Source organism: Ciconia boyciana, chromosome 2 (assembly GCF_034638445.1).
Source record: "Ciconia boyciana chromosome 2, ASM3463844v1, whole genome shotgun sequence".
Taxonomy (NCBI): domain Eukaryota; kingdom Metazoa; phylum Chordata; class Aves; order Ciconiiformes; family Ciconiidae; genus Ciconia; species Ciconia boyciana.
This window is the reverse complement of record NC_132935.1, coordinates 57,633,546-57,653,827: the sequence shown is the minus strand read 5'-3', so window position 1 is coordinate 57,653,827 and position 20,282 is coordinate 57,633,546. Positions and strand designations below refer to the sequence as shown.

The window sequence follows — 20,282 nt, the reverse complement described above, 5'->3', positions numbered from 1 at the left end:
GTTTGAGGGCAAAATTTGGTTTGCGTGTCCTGAAAGGAAGTATTTTTTATGTTCCTCTTCTTCCCCCTTCCAGGGATTACTTTAAAAAGGGGGCATGTTTAGCTGCCCATACTGAACAAAATTCACTACTGTAAACAGGGCTACCAAAAGATCTATACCTCCATCCCATATTGCCTCTCTCAGACTTTTGCTCTGGAGTGAATTTCACTGCTGACGCCCAAGTTTGCCAGATATTGCCTTTTTGTAGCATTTTTGTACGCTGTGTTCACAGGGAAAATAGCACAAAGCAAAATCATGAGTATCAAAATGCCTGCTAAATTGGAAATTTTGCATCCAGAAGGAAGGAGCAGGCTCATGTAAATGGCACTGGGCTGGGTTGAAAGAAACTTGTTTGGTTCCTACTTCCAGCTTTGTGTCTTTTGGTAAGTTACCGAACCTACCCAGGCTCGAGTTCTCCAGTAGCAGCAGTTGAGACATACTGGCCTGTGTAAGGAGCTTTTTAAAGATAAATGTTTTAATGATCAGGAAGTGCTGAGATATTACAGGAAGGAGGGTAATATAAATATAGTGATATAATTATTTTTTTTAGCTATCTGCTTGCCTTACTAAAATCAAAGATTTGAATTTATGTGGACAATGGAGAAGTTCAGGTTTGGATTCAGACAGCATGGTCTGAGCCTGTCTTCTAATTAAAGTTAATATTGTGAAATACAAATTCCTCACGTAAATAAGATTAAATTGTGATTCAAACAATAGCAATGAGGATCCAGTGACAGTTTTCAATAGCCCATAAGAATTTAGGAGCGATCAAGTTGCTAAGGAGAACATGTCCTTCTTTGTTGTACTTTACCATACTTCGGGACAGTAATGATTGCCAGTCTTGATTGTATTCCTTTGAAAAAATGTAGTTGTGGTTATCCTGCATATTACATGGAAGAATCATTAATCTCACAGAAAACGTGGTTGAAAAATTAATTAGAAGTGGACTTCTGAAACTATATAGCTGTTCTTACTGAATTCCTGACAAAAGAAAGACTTTATGCTACTTCTTTGAGAGAGACTGAGGCTCTTTGAGAGTCTTCAAGAGCTAATGAGTGAATAATGAAGAATGGCCAAGACATGTGATCTGGACATCCAAATCAATGAGTCAGTTACATTTCTAATGAAATGGAGTTAGAAGCCATATTCTTTTGGCACACCAGAAAATTGCTCAACGATTTGTGTCATCAGATTGAAAGCACTGTAGTGTTCAGAGGGTAAAAGTGAAGCTGAAGCTACACTCATCATGGCCCTGGATAAAGCTGGACTTTGCTTACAACTTCCAGGGGCCTGAGGCAGAGGGACAAGGTGTTTATAACGCTGAAATGACTATGAAGACCAAATCCTGGAGATGTGCAAGAAGTCCTAACTTTGCCTTGAACCCACTTGTGTTCTGTTCTTGAGGACTAGAAATTGAATTCCTTGAACAGCTGCTAGAGAAACTTAGAGGCTGAGTAGGGATCACAACATTTGGCCCCAGATCTTGAAATGATTGACTGGAAACAGATTAGTATTCTGGAGTAACTGATTATTTCTTTCAGGCCTTGGATTAGTTTTGTTTTATGCAGATGAGGTCATGTACAGAAGGAACACAGAGTTCTCTATGATTAGCTGGCATAAGGGAAACTTAGAAACATTTAATATTTCCTCTCCTTTTTTCCTTTCTTCTGCCCCCATTTCTGCTGTAGGGGTGCTGAGCTTTTCCAAGCTACAATTGTCAAGGCTGTAAAGGCAAGAATTGAAGAGGAAAAAAAATCAATGGATCAACTGAAAAGACAGTATGTATTTAATGTATATTTTTACTATATATACACACACATACACATGCATGTATTTCACTGATTGGTATTTATCTAGCACCTGCTTTTATAGAAATGCTGGTTAGGTTTTGAAGTATGATTTTGCAATTACAGAAATTACTCTCCGGGCATTCAGAGATCTTAGGTATTCCAATATTATGTAGTTTTAGAGTCATCTTTTCCAAAAAGACAACATACTGCAGAATCTAAACTTTCATTTAAATGTAGAATTGCATTTCTAGGACCAAAGGTTTAGAGGTTAACATAAAGAATCAGAGTGGAATGTACTGACTTACCTGCTCCTCGGTAAGCCTGAAATTGTAATGGAAACAGATGTTTCCTATAAATCAAGAGAGAAGATGTGAACCCTCCTGCTTATTCTGAAGGTTCTTCTAAGCCTTAGAAATCCAATGATGACAGATTAAGAAGATCAGCTTTTAACTGTTCCACACCTGAGTATCATAGCAACATGACCATATAATCTTCTCTTAAAGAGATGATCTGTATCTGTGCTATGTTTTTTCTCTGTTAGAGGTCCAGCTCAATTGTAGTCTCAGGTTATCCTATTTTGTGGAGCATGAATGCATGCAATGCAGATGAAATATGGGGAAAAAATCTGTCTTTTTTCCGCTTTGTTTCTGTCCACTAATTACCCTGCTGTTCTCTCAATTTGTCTCTCCCCATCTCTCAGAAGAGTAGGACAGTCAAATGCAAATCCCCTATGAAACTCATGAAAAGGGTAGGCAGATTACTAATCAGAAGTGCCACATTAACCCTGTCTCACTTGAAGGTGCAAGCCTAGATGGTTAGAAAATAGGAGACTGAGACACAGGAACTGGGTTTAAAAAAACCAAAACAGAAATTGGAACAGCAAGGGGCCTAGTTAGGAAAGCTGTAGTTAAGAGCCACCTAAACAGCCTGAAATCACTATGTGCTAAGGAAGCTGAGTAACATCCTGGCCCTGCTGCAATGGTTGACAATATTCTCATTGACTTTACCATTATTAGGATTTTGTTCTGTATAGCTGTATTCTTGGTAAAATTTGCTGGATCCCTGTTGCTTCTGTTTCATTTGTGGTTCCCCCCCTATTGTTTGAGTGTAAAATACATATGTTTACTTTCACTGAAAATATTTGCATTCAGCTCAACTGGCCTGGAGACCCTTTCTCTTTATACAGCCAGTAAGCCACTCTGCTTTCTGTTGGGTGCAGCCAGCATGCTTCTTTTATAACTGCAAAAAGCTTTCAAAGCTCTCCCACCACCATGCATGAAGAGCTGTAACTGGTTCCTAACCAGGTGTCAAAGCCCACTCCTGACAGCTTCTTCCACACCTGCATAACTGAAGAAGCATTAGAAGGCTGCAGGGACTGTGCTCCCTACCTGCATGCCTGGGGTTTCCCACCAGATAACGTATTGGGCTATGGCTGGCACTGCCCTGCAGTTGAATCAATCTTATCCCAATTGACAGAACGCGCCTGTCCTGGACATCATTCTTTTCTGTTAATTCTGCAGAGTTTAAGATCAAGGAGATGATACTGCTTGCAATAACGCCAAAGCTAATCTATGTTTCTCTAAAAGTTACTTGTTTATATTTGCAGGATGTCTGACTTCAACAATAGAGGGTGCTTGTTTTATTTCATTCAATAATGTGCATCAGTACTTCATACAGTTTAGGCTGGTTAGGATGAAGAGAACCGTCAGCACGGCCAGAAGTTTTGAACAACCAAGTTGTCCTGACTGACATAGCGTAACTCAGCAGTAGATGAAGTTAGGGAAAGAAATCTAATTTACTGAATAATAGCAACTAGCTCAGATGAAAGAGTTTTTCCCTCTCTAGTGGGTGGTTCTTCCCTAACAAATGGACAGATTAATAAAAGTATTTATGCGCATTTTGATCACTCAAATTAGTGAATCATTTGTTTCTAATCCAGTTGCCTTGAAAGAACTTATCCCTGTTGATTTAATTTTTTTTTTAACTAACGTTTTTCAAACTGTGGAAACGTAGAAGTCTTAAAAGACCAGACTGGGCTAACTTTACAGGATTGCAAGAAGGAGAATTGAAGGCTTGCCTACATCTGGACAAAACTGAACCAGTTTAAGTCTTCTGTATTTCCTGATATGTGTAACAAATGAGAGCTTAAGGGATGAAGATGTAGCACAAATACTGCAGGAACAGCCACATCCCTGGTTCAGAGTGGCAAGTTTCAGGAAAACCACTGCATTAGGCAGAAGTCCTTTTTTCTCAGAGCTTCATTTGCTGTGTTGTAGCTCCTGACAGCAACTCTTTAATTTTTAAATGATAATAAGATATTTGAGGGCGAGTAGGTAAAACAGTCATGTGATAGCAGGCAACCCAGCTCTCACCGACCAGTGAGTGAATGTCTAGGCTTGACCTTTCCAGCCAGCCCCTTCAGAGCCATTTAACTCCTTATGTTTAAGGGCAGGATTAAGGACAAAGTGGAATGGACATTTCTTTTAGAAATGTTGGAGTGTGTGTGTGTGTATGGATGTGTTTAACACTTGTTTTTCAGGGTGGGTCAAAAAGGGTGAAGACGTGAATCTAATAAGATTCTTTCTTTTGCTAGAATGGATCGCATCAAAGCCAGGCAACAAAAATACAAAAAGGGTAAAGAGAGGTTGCTAAGCATGACCCAGGACTCCTCAGAGGGGCCAGAGATTCGGAAGGTTTCTGAAGAAGATGACGAAGGTACCATTAGCTATTGTTGTACCGTAATTGCAGTTGAGCACTAAGAACCTAATAGACCTAATAGTTGGACAAGTGATAAATTGTTCTTCAAAACCATCAGCATGTAACAAGGTTGTTAGCTGTGTATCAGTTTGGAGCTTGATTCAGCCAAAAAAAAATCTGGGATTTTGTACTGCAAGAAGGTTTAGAGAAAATGGTTTGCTTTGAGGTTACTCTTGGTTAACTTCAAGCAAAGAGCTGAATAGCAGCAGAGGTTCGTTTTGAACGAAGTAGTTATCTACAAACCACAGTGTTACAAATAGGTAGCATGCACATTTTTCAAGCAACAATTTCTGGATGCTGTGAGGTTTTTTCAGTCACTGAAATGGTTGTATACTTTTAAATGTTGTTTAAAACATGGGAACAGATAAAATGATACTTATCCAGTGCCACATTTCTAGCACTGAGCTGGGATCAGCACTTACTGGATTTAAAATTTTTGGAGCCTGAAATGTAAGGGGATTTGAGAGGAGGGAAAATATATTCTTCTTGAAATTACAGTCAAATGTGACTGTATGTTTTAAAACACAAACCTGAACTTTTTAGCTGTTTTAGGGTAGAATGCTGTTTTAACTGCTGCATAAACCAGAGTATTTCTGCTTAGCGGTCATGGTTCTGAATGATTTTAATATTGAATGTATTCAGTAGAACTGACATCTGATGTGCCTATGAAATTTTAGCTCTTTTGAGAGAAATTAAAAATTATTAATCAGTGTAAGAAACATGTTTCTCATTTTGTAAAATTAATATTTGGACATATTTTATTTTAGGAGAAGCAGACAAAGAGAAAACCAAGGGCAAAAAAAAGCTGTGGTGGCGGCCTTGGGTTGATCATGCTTCCAGTAGGTTTTCTCAATCATCTTACAAATATGTGGATTTAACCCTTATATCCTTGACCAGAATGAAGGCGTCCCATGACCTGTTTGTTTTATGCCTGATTTTATGGTTGTGACTTGATAGAAGGCTTGTTTTTTTCAAAAAATGATTTCTACTTCCAAATCTTCAAGGAGTGAGTTTAACCATATTTTGAACTTCTCTGTGTTGGAAGCATAGCTAGCTCATGACATTTTGGGCATTCTTAGAAAAATATCAAATCGGATAAACATGTGCCAAAAAGAATATATTTTGGCCTCAAAAGTGTCAACTCTCCCTACTGCAAAGCACAATGTATTTAAAAATGTGAAGGTGAAGGTTTGCCAATGCATTCTAAGATTAGTCATAATTTCTTTTTCATATACACACATCATACCTCTTTTTTTGTGGTTCATCAGTCATTCTACTGTCAGCTGTAGAAATCTGAGAACCGCAGTAAGGCAGCAAGACTATTCCCAGGACTAGGCTGTGTAGGGCTCAGCTGAGTATCTCTGATCAGGCTTTAATGTGCTGTTGATGACAGTTGTTTTGCTATTTCCATTTTTTTGTGTTTATCTGGGAGCAAAAATATGTTCAGCCTTGTGCACAAGAAATTACTAGCCTGCATCACTGATATCATTGTTGCATTATGATATATTAATTTGTTTGTAGCCCAGTCCAGGCATATGATAGAGTTCTTCCCTACATCATGGATTGGGTAAAACAAGAAAACTGAGTAGACTGCAATCTCAAATCAGATGTACTCCTATTGGATCTTTGTTGAAGTAAATCAGACATGAACTATTTAATAACCTCTGAAGATTTGAAAAAATATTCAAGTTACAGCACTGATCAGAGCTAAATATGAATGTCTATATTGTGCCTGGTCGTTTAGTTTAGAAGAGTTACTCCAAGTAATACTTTTACACATCTACATACTGCTTCATTTACTGTTTATAACTCCAGCATATATATTTGCCAACAGCATTTAACAGAATGTCGTATGCTTATTTCTATCAAGTCACAAGTAAACTGTGCCTCTATTTTTATTTTTCTAAAGGGCACACTGCCACTTTAGAGAGACCTATCCCTTTTCAAAAGTCTTATGAAAATAAACTTCTTGCCCTGTAGTTTCATTAAGAACAATAGTGACAAAACAGACCAAAACTATCATTTGTGAGTTTTTACTGTAGAATTTCAAGCTACAGTGATTTCGAAGGAATGGGATACGGTCTCTTGTTTATTCACCACTGGTTTTGTAATAAGAAGAACTGCTCAAAGAGAGACATTGACTTTGGCTTTTACTTATTTCACCCTCATTATTTAATGTTCTTAGGTGGCAACTTGCGTTTTGGTAGTTAAACAGTGAGCATTCTTGAAATTATTTACTGCAATAATGCAAACCCTTGTGGGAAACATCACAGACTCTGGTCCTGCAAACAGTGGTTGCCTGCCATGTGGCTTGCGTCCACACTCACTGAACCATGGCACTTACAGTAGGTGTTCACAGGCACACAAACTGGAAAGAGACTGATATTCCCCATCTATTATTTTTGAAACACTGTGCTGTAACTTAGCAGCATTCTACTGCACATGGCTGTTTGTCTCCATAAATAGGTTTGTGGCTGTGGCTGTATATATGCATATATTGAGGTCACTGAAGCTCGAAGTTTTATGCCAGTTCTGTTGCTTAATTTAGATTTTTATTGTTATTTTTATACCACTTGTTACAATTTTGTTCTACAGAAAGATACCTCATTTTTTATATCATAGGAATCAAAACACAATCATGAATTTGGGGCTGAGTAGAACAGATGGGAAACATCAGTGAGGATTTCCTCATTGATGCTCACTCATGCTCTCCCTTGCAGGGAGGTATAGTTCCTTCTGCCCTTGTGGATTACCTATGGAGCCCCACAGAGATCAGCAGGAGTTAGGGCCATGTGCTTCGAGGTCCTCAGCTTCTCCTGAGCCACAGAACCGTGTCTGAGGGAGTGCAAAAGATGGTGCTCACAGCTGTCCTGGGGACCTCTTTCCCTCTGGGCACAAGCAGACGATGACTCCTCCATGTCATTCCACAAGGAAAGCCTGCAAGTCCCTTTTCTCAGTAGGAGAAAGTCACATTTTGTAGTAGGAGAGGGGGCCCCCAAGTCTAGTCTGGCCATAAATTATCTTACTAGTAAAATTTGGTCTCTTTAGTAATCCCTGTAGGTGACTAACACACTTCTTATTCCATTTTGATGTGTGCAAGAATGCATTATTGCTTTTCAATCATACCTCCCTCTTTAGTTCTAAAAGAGACATAACTGCTACATTATAGTGTCCCCTCTGATACACTTTAACCTAAAAGTTTTGGAGGGAGATCACTGTAGATTTGTTTTCTGACAGCTCAGGTGTTCCAAGTCTGACTGGGTGCTACTCTAAGCCTTTAAGGAACTGCACTGCAGTAGAGGTTTTCCCTAGATGTCAGACCTTATCCTGCTGATTTTCTGTGTGGACAATTTCTGTTGCTGGTTATAAGATACTTTTTTATGAAAGAGAACTGCAGACTACTGGCTTGTAAAATATGTTAATCTCTTTAATGCATTTTAAACGGGCATTCTTAGAAGGCCCTGTACCAAATCATTAATTTGCTTAATCCAAGAGATTTCCAAACTTTCTTTTCACCTCAGTTCAGCAGTTAGAAGTGCTGAAGTGGACTCTCTGTCCCTCTGCAGGGCATTCATTGATGTTAAAAGTCATAACTAGGCACATGAGGCACAGAATTCCCTCTGTGAGGGAGTTTTAGATGCTGAAGTTATGATCAAATAGAGTTCTGGCAAATTTCACAGTGTGCTTACCCTGAGGTTTCTACGGTAGTTATGTGTGGTCATCTGTGCACAGAGGATCTGTGTGGAATTCAAGGTATGATTGAATTAAAGCAATTGTTACTTTTCCAGAAACCTATAATGAGGGTTAAATATAATTTTTAATATAAATATGTATTGCTCCATATATCCAGGTTATGTGACATTTCATCTAAGTAACTGTTCCTTTAAATATTTCAGCTTAAATGTGGAAATTATTTACCAGTTTTCACTGCTGAATGTAATGCTGTGATTTTGATTTTTCTCTTGCTCATTACCTTATTTTTCATTTCTTTTGTTTCCTTTTTTCGTTCATGTAGGCCTGTTACCATCTGAGAAATAAAAACATTGCTTCTGTTCAAGGATATAAGGCCTAGCTTACTCACTGTGCATCTTTACTGTATCAAGGTTTCAGAATCTTTCTGAATCCATGGGCAAAAAATTGAAACTCATTTGCAATCATGTTAATAGAATCCAAGTTATTTGTTTTAAAGAAACCAAGGTTTTCCATTACCTCATCAAAGCTTAAATGTTTGAAGAAAGCATTAACTAATACCATCCCATTCCATAGTTTAAAGGATGCCTCAGCATTTTAAAGAGAAGTTCTGTATTTTTTGTCCAGTGGTACTGTTCATGTAAATTCATTTACTTAGATGCTGGGCTTTTTTTATTCCCTCAAATAACCATCAGTTCCCAATTAATTTAGACTTAACTGCCATTTTTTTCTAAAAAATGTAACCTAGTAACTTGATATACTTCAAGCTTTTTCTTTACGTTTTCTTCTCATGGTGATGTTTTCCTTAGTTCTTGTATAGTTCTCATTCATGCCCAAAGTATCACTGACTAACATCAAACAAATTGCCTGAGACCTTTTCATCTCTTGCTTCTTCTCTGTTTTCACCTCTCATGGTTATGAATTTTTAAATGACTGGCTGGCTGTTCATAGGTCTTGGGGCAGTTGAGAAGAGAACTTTTCAGAAAAATAAGAAAATATTTTGTTTCACTTAGTGGTCAGAAGTGGAAATTATTATTTGTTTGAGACGGATAGTGAAGAGGAAGAGGAAGAGGAGAAAAAAGAAGAGGAAGAGCCTCGGAAAAAATCTGCATTTCAGGTACTTTATGGTAATTTGCTTTCTAGTTGACATCTGGAAAAAAATGTAGGCTTCTCATAACACAGGCACATATGTTAAAGCAGCCAGTGCATCTAAAGTAGACCTGAAAAGTATGGAAATGAAATTTCTTGCCAATTTAAAATGCAAGTTTGCCTGTTTTAAGCATTGCCAAATTCCTACAGGAACTATAGTGAAATCATATCTTCATTCACTTATGCCTGAGGAAAACAAAAATACAAAAACAAGGGTAAAGAATCTGAGCTTTATTTTTTCTTCATTGCAGTAAAGACAAGTAAGGAAGCTGACTTGCCTCTGGCACTGTTGTACAGTGCTTCAGTGGTTTTCTGGTTTTGAGTAGACATTATCATTCCATGAAGAAATGATCCCCAAAACAAGCAACTTTTCATGGAAAAGAATACATACTTAAAAAAAAATATTTTTCTTATTATTGATCCTAGTGGACCAGAAAAATATATCATTGGGTTATAAAGAGCTTAACATTTAAAATTACAAAAGGAGACCACATCACTTTCTCTCCTTTCTTTTTCAGGATAATTTTAATTAATACATTTGCATTTTAAGTGACAGACTGTCTTGAAGTAAGAAGATATTGTAATGTTAAAAAGATAGCTGAAGTTTCCTAACTGGGCTCCTACATATAGACTGGTTGATTTGGACAATACCAGGTGTTGAATCCATTGGCTAAAATGAAGAACTTGGGTGAAGAAGTTAGTGAAATACTCATGCATATAGGATTGCTTTAATCTTCATAAGATTAAAGTTTTACTTGTTGAAGAATTTTCAGAAATACCACAGAATTTTTTCAGGTCTGTAACTTTAAAAGCTTAAGCAAATGGGTAGCTTTTTGCAGATGAGTATTCCCATCCAGGTGCAAGCTCACGTCACTGCAGAACTGGTGCATTACTGAAAGCACACCCAAGCAAGAGCAAGAAACTGCCACCATGTTCTTCTATTCCTTATGCCAGTAGCTTTCAAACAAAGCTTCCCAGACAACATTACTGAATTACAAGAAGAAATATTTTATTTAATTCATTGCTAAAATGTGTCTTTAGTTTATATACGTACATTGCATTACCAACTGATTACATTTGTTAAACTGCCTGCATGATAATGACACAGAAAGATTTTTTCCTGACCTTAAAAAAAGCAAAACAAATCTGGATGAAAAATAATGTGATAAGTAAGTTTTATTTTCTACTATTTACACTAATTTTTTGTATATTTTGTACTTGACTCACCTTGGACCATAAAAATGGCTCATGAATTTCTAGGTCATTTTTCTTTCTGGTTTTCATGCAGGTATAGAGGAAAGTTTGCATTCTTGTTTCTGCTGATTTTTTAAAAAATTGGTGACAACATTTTGTTGAGATGTGCTGGTGCCAAGCACTGAGATTTTAAAGAGTTCTAAACTTGAGGTCAGAAGCTAATAAGATTCTTTCATTTACTCTGGGTTTTGGGGTTTTTGTTCATTTGGTCTTATTTTTTAAATCTCAGTCCTGAAACTATTAATCTGAGGATGGAGGATCTGGTCTTTATTTCAAAATTCTGGTCAGACGTTCTGTATAGGTGGCCAATTCTGCAATATGTGCAACTTGAAGATGTTGGATGGCTTTATGTAGGAGGGGAGTTGTATAGAACAGAAAATAGTTTTTGTTTATGAAAAGCTTGTTCATCATTTAGTCATCATACCTTATTTGCCTTCCATCACCATGCACATGGTCTTAATAAAAATACGAGCAAAGTGAACTTGTCTGTTGTAGAGCCTGCTAAAGAATTATTTTTAATTGTTGATTTTTCTTTTAGTTTAAATTGTGTGCAATAGTCACTTCAAGGGTTAACTTGGAAATTTTATTTATTAGAGAATGCAGGCAATTAAGAATCATCTTACTGAAATTTTATTGTGAACATCACAAATTATCTTTTTTCATATTGGAATCTATGAATATAAATTCGTTCTTAATCTAGATACAATCATTCAGTAAATATCTTTTATTAATATTTTCTTGTTTTCTACTAATTGCTCTTGCTTTGTCCTTCTTTATAGAGAGCTATTGGGAAATTTGCTTCAGCCATTTTAGCCTTGCCAAAGTCTGTCATTAAACTACCCAAAACTATTCTTCAGTATTTAATCAAAGCAGCAAAGGTACTTTACATTTTGTGAGTGCTCAGTATGTGACCCATCCCATAGTTCCTGATGTAATGTATAGCTCTGTCCTCGTCTGCATTTTTCCTCTTATGTGAATGATTAAAAACAATAATGACAGCCAAAGCTTCATTCCTAGTAAATGCAATACATTTCATACTTTTGGAGTGGCCAAGCCACAAGAAAAGTGGTCTATCTTTTTTTAAGTGCAACCCCGGAGAGAAAATGCAGACCCAAATTCTCATTTTCTTCTGATACTGCTATACAAGATGGTCACATCATGTTGCATGTATCTTATGGACACCGTGGTAATTGATCTCAGAAAGCTGGTAAAAGGTTTGTAAAAAACACATTCTGCTCCAAACCCCTTTTTAGCGCTCTACTTTTCTGGCCTTCATCATCATAAAAAAGATTTCTGCATCTTCTTTCTTGTCCTCCTTGAATACATTTAGCATTTCCTACCTTTGAGCACTGTGTATCATTTTACACTCCATATATGTAACATGATATTTGTAAGGAGTGAGCATTACAGGTTGAGTGTGCCAGCTCCAAAGCCTAAAAGATACTGCATTTAAAGGTTGTCCAGTGGTAAATATCTGAAGTAATACATATGTGTGCACCCAGTGAGCTCTTAAAATATCCACTGCTTAGCATAAGTAGTTACATTAAATTTATTAATCAAATGCCCTTTCTTCATTCTAATCTTCTACCCTCTTCCAAGTCTGCCTTTTACCTCTAATTTCTTTATTCGCACTATGACTGTGGCTAGCGTACAGTTTCTCAGCTAACTGTTCAATAGCAGATGTTGACAGTTTCTGACTTTCAGTAATTAATACAGTATTACTTCGCTGAAGTATCACCATTTCCCCAGATCACCTTCATCAGAAAACACCTGTTTCAAAGCAAAGAGAAACCAGTGCCTCTGATCCCACACATTTTCTTATGTGGTGCTTGCTTTGAAAAAGTCAGACATATAAAAATAAATGTACAGACCTTGAGAGATTTGGAAGATGACGTTCTTATTAACAGTACCAAAATAATTTCCTCTCCATTGTTGCATACATTCACAAAACAGAACAAAGTATTTTTCCCTTTTAAATTCATTTAAAGTCAGTTTGACAGTTTTAGAAAATTGCTTTTAATGTTCCAAAGCAATTTGTGTACACAAATTTTAAAAATATAAATAAACCAAGTAGAAGTTTTACCATTCTGTCCTATGAGGGGCAGTTCCAGCTTCACTGAGATACACGTGTGTTGTTGTCATTGTGTGCATGTTTGTCTTGTGAACTAATAGAGCTGGTTTGTAACTGTGCTTTACTTTCACCCTCATGCCTGCATCTGTGTGCTTCCCTGCCCTGTCTCCGTTACCAGCCTGTGTTGCTTAGAAATAGAAGACAATACAGTGCCAATTGAAGATGATCATAATTTTTCAATGAAAACCATAAAAGGAACAAAAGAACATCTTTTGTCTCCACATCTAAAGAGTTGTGGAGAAGATACAGTTACTTTAGTTTCTGTTATTCACATTTTATGTCGTATAGGGAAAAAAAGATATGAGTGTTGCTGCTTTTTTTCTGTAACCTTCCCTCACAGCTTGAGCAGGATTATTCAAAAAGTTACTTTTGGGTAACTTCTTTTTACTTTTTTTTTCCACTGCTATAGCATTTATGAATATTTGGGGCCAATTCCATGCTTCATGTAGTCATACAGGTCAACAGACTGTTGATCTGAGTAAGTGCTGTGAGCAGGATTTGGCCCCATAAAATCCCCTTGATATATAGGTAAGTATTACTGTCTTCATTTTACAACTGGAAAAACAGTAGCAGAAAGATTCATAAGTGACTTATCTGAAGCAACAAAGGGAGCCATTGTCAAAATCAGGATGAAAATTGAGGAATTTCTGACTGTCAGGTTTGGGACTGTGCGTAGATAGCAAATCTGTAAATGTTCCACTGGGATCTGCAGAGGGAAAAAAAATACCTAAAGTATGAAAAATGTACAAGCACAAATACCTGTACTGAGATATCATTACATCTTTTGATGCTTTAGTTAGTTAATTGCAGCACTTTCTCTTAAAGTTTCCATTACTCTGCATCTTGCCTGTAAAATGATAAAGTAGAAATACAGAATTAAATGGAGGGATTCAGGTGAAGCAGCCCATATGCACAACAGGGTATTAATTCCCAAAGTTCAGAGCATGAATTTTTGTGGGTTCTAATGAAACTTGGTTCACCCACAAATGTTTTCACATTTGGTTTTATGCTCGCAGAAATAGCACACGAAAACTCAGCAGATCTGCAGGGGAGGTGTTTGATTTGGGATTCAAAATATTTCCTTATCCCTGCAGATCTGAATGCATTTACTCAAACTATATAGTCCTGCTTTGGGTTATTCTATGGCTTACTCTCAAAACATGAAGAACCTTGAAATAAATGAGTTTGTTCCTTCCAGTTTGTTTATCAGGCCTGGATTACTGACCCTAAAACAGCACTACGACAGAGGCGCAAAGAGAAGAAAAGTTTTGGGAAAGAGGAGAAGCGAAGGCGAAAAGGATCTGGGGATGGTAGGTAGACTTCTGAATTTTAAAATAATGTAGTGTTAACTCGGCTGCCTGTTGTTCCTGGTAGTGAAAGGCAGCTGAGTTTTAGAAGGCAAGCGCTCTCGGTTCTGGCTAGGAACTGGAAAAATGAGTTTGCCTTTGGCTGGCTGTCTCTCCCTGCTGCAGCCCATGACAAGGCCAGCCATAGCCATGTCCTTGCGTTCACACAATGCACATTGGGGGAGATAAAGGAGAAGAGGGGATATACATGTTTTGCATGGAGTTGCAAGACACACGCCCAGAACTTTTGCCAAATAGGAAGACTCAACACATTGCAGAAAACATCAGTTATATGAAAACTTTTGTGGAAGTAGAGTACTTGCAAGAGAAAGCCATACCCCTGTAAAGGCGTAACTTTATAAAGCCAATAACCTGGTAGTTAACAGCATTTCTCCAGAATATGGGAGTGTAAATGCCAGGTGTTTGGCCAGAATTAGGCAGAGCAAGGACATTACCCTTTCACTCCCTCACCTCATAAAAAGGTTTGTCTTACTCTCCAGGTTTTTCTAGGGCTGCTCAAAGTCTCTCATTTTGATGATAAATTCATGTGTATTCCCAGGGAAGGTTTTGCATGTGACAGACTTATGTTTTGTGTGCAACAACTATTTCATGAGGAAGTTCCTGAAGAGCTGTAGTTCAAGCGGAGCTGTAAGAAAAATTCAGTTAAATAGCCACATATTATTTCTTTTTGCCACATTTCCTATATTATTCCCTAAAAAAGCTTGAGTTGATACATGGGGAAGAATATCAAGAAATGTTTTTCACTTTCCATGTTGTACTCACTGAGGAACCCAAATATCCATGAACCCCTAAATTCACAGTGAATTCAGCAGGTAGCAAAAGGAAACATATAAATGTTAATAGGGTTTTACTGGCACTGTAAAATCATTCATGCCTCTGAAAAAAATTAGTTTATAAGTGTTTCATATCTCTTCATCTTTTGCTCCTTTATTAAACAAGAAAAGAAAATGGAAATTCAGGAGCTTTTCTGGTCGGTGTAGATGGGGAAGAGGGGTGCCCATTCAGGCTAAATCAGCTGGACTTTTCCTCCATTTGGCATCTTCACCCATTGAAAAGAGGGAGCTTTATAATTTGACTGTGGCCACTGAAGCTGTAGGTGCCGTTATTGGGTACTAGATAGAAGGAGAGTCATTTGTCTGTCCTTCAGTTCTGCCTGCGACTCTACGTCACTCTTCTGCTACAGGCCTAAATAAAAGCACGTGGTAGTTTCAAACCAACTCTGCTCCTTCATTTCAACCTGAAGGTCCTACTCAATTCATTCGGGTTTGCTGGGCCAGAGGCAGGAGAAGGTCAGAGCACTGATCAGGTTGCCCTTTGCGGAAGCTGAAGAAATGAGCTTGAGTGTGGGTCAGCGGAAGGGGAGGCTGCTGAGGGTGGAAGCGGTGTGACTGAGAAATTGCCTGGATTTACACCAACAGATGATCTTGCTCAGCAGCCTATCTAGTAAGAAAATGGCACTGCAAATTACAAGAGAGGGGTGGTGAACACCTCTGAACCTCACATGGTGAACACCATGAACACCTTCGCTGACAGGGTTGTCCCCTCACTTGAGTCCCTTATGAATGGAAATGTGCTTTCTTTTAAAGTGGTAGGTGAGGAACCAGTCACTGCTGCTTAGCCACTGTAGCATTTTCTAGCCTGAATGGCATTTACACCCACACTTCTATAGGTGTAACACTCACTGTTTCGCTCATTGTTTTCAATAGGTGGTACTGATGCGGACTGTGAAGACAGTGAAGAGGAACCTGTCAAGAAGAAATCTGATGGACCAGGTATGAAGGCAGAAAGGGGGTTTCTCTGCTGTTACAACGCAGTTGTGACCGGTGGCGTAAGCAGCATATCACAGAAACAGTGTTGCAGTGATCCCAGGCTTGCGTAAAAGCCACAAAATCCACTCTAACCTGTGCAGTGAGAACTTCCTAACTACTTTCAGGTTTTCAATTGCAAGATTTACAAGCCCTGAGCATAGGAACTTCTACTCCTGGACTATTAGCTACTGTACTCATTCTCTACACACTTCAGGAAATACATCTGCAGGCTCAGACTGGATCGCTTGCTGTATATTTTACTTACAGAACAACTTACACCTAAGTCTAGCTTCCAGTCCTGATTGCATACAGCTCTGTGTTAAAATCTCCATTGATGTGAATGTCTGAAATGTTATTCTTAGCAGAAAGACCTTGTGCTTTTTCAGTGTGTTTTAGCAAGGTTAATATAATGCTTTTGTCTGGTACTCACCCATTCTGCAAGGTGCAATAATCTCCTCTAAAAAAAAAGGAATTTTCCTGATCTTACCCGTTCTCATTCATAAGCAGACTTAAGGATGCTCTGCACAACAGAAGAAGTACCAGCAGTTTGCAAGATCTTGCCCATATTGCAAATTTTCCTACAAAGAAGTGTAATAGATCATAGATCTAAGCTTGGCTCTTTTTGTTTGTAACTGGAGTAAAAGAAGAAAACACACTCTCCTCTTAAGTCTTCATTGTGGCTTACCTTGAGTGAGACTTTGTCTTCAAAAGCTATTTTTCTTCTCTATTTAAAATTGGTTCCCACAGTTCCAGTTAGAATTGTATCCCTGGGTGAGCCACAGGGTAGAAGATGGTACAAGGATGTGGGAGATGTAATTTCTTTCTCACAAGAGCAGTGGTCTCAAATAAATGAGTTGTGTTGCTATAGAGGTTTTTTGGTGGGGTTTTGGGGGTTTTTTTATTTGTTACTTACTGGTGATGCAGTTACCTGTGTTAAAACACTGAAGTGAATCACTCAAATGCATCCCTAGGGAAATATTGTTGGTGCTACACAGGAGTTAGGGAAAGAGGAGGAGGTTTATAAATAATTTATATTGGAAATAGCCAATTTAAGATGCTTTATATTTTCATCGAAATACTTTGACCATTCCTAGGTAAAAGTTGTTAAAGAAGATGGTTGGAAAAATTAGATGGTAATTGTTAATGAAGCATTAGTATCATCATTAACCTTAGAACAAAACCTGTCTCACGCTCTCAGGCAGAGAAGCCTTCTCTGCATTTGACCTTTTAAGTTAGAATAACAGTCTCTGCAGAAAATAAAAATTTGTTTCCCTTTCTGAAGATGTTTAGATGCAATCAATCCCCAAACGATTATTTTTAAAAAGTTTTGGAGAACAGCAAAGCTGCTAGAACAGCTACAGCATCATTAAAAATGTATACTAAATCACCTCCATCCCAGAGAGAAAAATGACCTTTCAGATTAGACTGGAAGTGCTTGGCAAAGCACTGTGGTGAGACTATGGCATGCCAGTAGTGGTCAATAATAAAGATAATTTTAACCTGAGAGCTGTGATTCTCCTGAAGTCAGTAGCAGAAATTAAATATTAGAGGGAAAGAGTGTGGGTTAAAAAGGAACATTTGTATGTTGTATATTTTTGTGTATGAGTGCTACATTTTCTTTTAACCTATTCATAATATTATCTGGAATTCAAAGGAAATGAATGCTCCTTAAAGTAGAAACAGACTTACATTTGATTTCCAATGGCAAGATTTCCTTAGCTTCAAGACCTGCACATTGAAATATGAGTGAATAAAATTTAAGTAGATAAATCATAAAATATCTCCAATTCTAAATGACATAGAAAAAGCCTGAAAAAAGGGGCAAAATATTATTGAAATAATTATATGACCAAGTGAAGGGGGCTAAATGCTTTTACGTTCAGAGATACCAGACCAGTTCCATGGCATTGCTCAGGTAAATGGTACATACTGCCATTTCAGCATCCACCTTACAGGAATGTCCCACTAACGGGTTTTTCCTTCGTTTCTCTCCAACAAATGTGCGTACAACCCTGCACGCACACCCAGAGACACATGCATGTTGCTCCACAGGAAATCTTTTGCTTTATTATAGCATTTGCTCCTTTGCATTCTTTGTAAGTAGCGAATGTGCACTCCACAAAGTTTTGCGTGCCATCTTGTGGTACAGCTAAGAAGTGAGGTTGTTGAATGCATCATGCTTTAGCACATAGGTTGGCTCCTTAGTATCTACTTCAAACATTTGTCCCTACACGGCAGATTATTGGCAGTTTTCTATTATTTCTTAGGCCAGTTACTGTAAAATTGATCTTTATAGCTAGTGCTCTGGGATTTGCAACCTAGCAGGGACAACTAGCTCTGGAACTGGCTAGTTGGAAAGAAATTTTTTAGGATTTGTGCAACACTATTTAAGAACTGTAGTGTGGTGTGTACGTTTGGGAGTGGAAGAAAAATAAGCTGAAAGTGCTGCTTTTTGGTTGAGAAATGCAGTTGCTAATGCTAAAGGAACTACTGAAATGAGAAATTAACTTGAGACAGCTGCATTGAGCAAAATAAAGCTACTATTGTTGGTATAAACCCATAAGCCTTATTCATGGGAGAATGTACTGCTTTGGCAAAATGGTGCAAGAGTAATGTTTTATAAATAATTTATATGATTTGTGTTAGTTGGGCTAGCTGATCTGAGATCCCTGATGCCACAGTCCAGCCTGTTTAAAAAAAGAGAGGCTTTGGAAACAGCAAATGCAAAGAGGTGTGTTTAGGTGGTTGGAAAACTGGGAGAGATTCAAAGACTGTTTAGGCAGGTTAGACTTTCAAACTCAGCTAAGCAAGGCTCACGCACAAAAGGCAAACCCTGTGCAGAGACAAGCACACACGAGTAAGTAGACAGGTAAGAGGCTCAGCTCAACACGCTGGCTGAGCGGCTGTTGGGATCATGGGTGCTGGGGATGTTGAATAGCTCTCAGGAGATGTCCAAATCTTTGGGTTTCATTTTGAGGACCTGTGCCTACAGCGTCTCTCTAAAATCAGGGACTGTTTATATGACTAGCGATTGCAGCACCAGGGAGTTACAGGGTGGAAAAGGGATTCCAGATGATAAGCCTAGACATACAGGCAGGAAAATGGCCCAGACAGCCAAAAGGCCTCCAGCCATCTTCAGAGATTCCTTACTATGACAGGGTCTTGCAGCCTGGATTATTATTATTAGACAATAAAGGAAAAATGAGTCTAACTCCAAGCAGAAATACAATGAGATATTTGTGTTCATTAACTCTGTTGCTTTTCCTCTTCCTTAGATAACATCATCAAGAGGATATTTAATATCTTGAAGTTCACCTGGGTCCTTTTCCTGGCAACACTAGACAGTTTTACAGCTTGGCTTAATTCCATTTCAAGAGAACACATCGATATCTCCACTGTGCTAAGAATCGAGCGCTGTATGCTGACCAGGGAGATTAAGAAGGTAACGCCTTTGGTCTTTGTTTGCAAATGCCATTTCCAACTCAGTGAAAAATGAAAGGTTGTCCTTTCAGGTCACTGCGTTAAGGAGAAAAATTATAAAATCTCACTTATACATGCATTTTTAAAATAGATCTGGACTCTTTTACCGCTTGCTGTTTTATAAATATATAAATAATAAATTACTTGATTTATTATCTAGACACAAAACAAATTATTGGAAAAATAATTATTTGAGAGGTTGATATAAGGATTTGGCTGAACCTCTCCTGGGATAAAGGGTGGTTTTGAGGGGACAGGATAGGTGCAAGTAGAGAGGAGAAGGCATGGCATTTTAAACAGCTCAAAAACTACCTCAGTCTGCCTATTTCAGTCTGTTTGTAGACCAACTTGCCTTGAAAATGACTGACAACATAGAGGCATAATTTTCTTCACTCACAATGAAGCTATGTGGTCTTCCACAAACTAATTATGTATTAGTAAAGCCCATTATTATCAAAGATTAATGTTGATAGTGTAACTAGAAATGTATTTGGATCTTCAAAATGCAAGTAGGTAATACCTTGAAGTTGGATAAAGCTCTCATTTTAAGCACAGGTATTTTTACATATGTCACTAGCTACCCCACTATTCCTGGAAACTTGGCATAGAAGCCTCATTTTCAGTTCTTTCCAGTTTTTGTTAAAAGCTGCAGTCTGTCACAGAGATGAATGGGTTGACAAGGTCAACAACACATTAGTACTCTTGACCTTAATAAAGCCCTGTATTGCCCAGACACTGTCGACATCTGCCGGCACAATAAGCAGGCTGCCCATGACCGCAGGAGGTTCGAGAGGCAGGCTTTCCCGGTAAGAGGGAA

At 38.0% G+C, this 20,282-nt stretch overlaps 1 protein-coding gene across 1 annotated transcript in view; it reads left to right on the top strand.

Annotated features, from left to right (window-relative positions):
- Positions 1-20,282, top strand: part of PIEZO2 (piezo type mechanosensitive ion channel component 2) — a 321,244-nt gene that overhangs the window by 266,402 nt on the left and 34,560 nt on the right. The window contains exons 29-35 of the mRNA XM_072852760.1: positions 1,728-1,817; positions 4,423-4,544; positions 5,354-5,425; positions 9,290-9,393; positions 14,009-14,120; positions 15,884-15,949; positions 19,261-19,427. Coding sequence (XP_072708861.1) covers positions 1,728-1,817; positions 4,423-4,544; positions 5,354-5,425; positions 9,290-9,393; positions 14,009-14,120; positions 15,884-15,949; positions 19,261-19,427 — 733 coding nt within the window. The remainder of the gene's footprint in view (positions 1-1,727; positions 1,818-4,422; positions 4,545-5,353; positions 5,426-9,289; positions 9,394-14,008; positions 14,121-15,883; positions 15,950-19,260; positions 19,428-20,282) is intronic.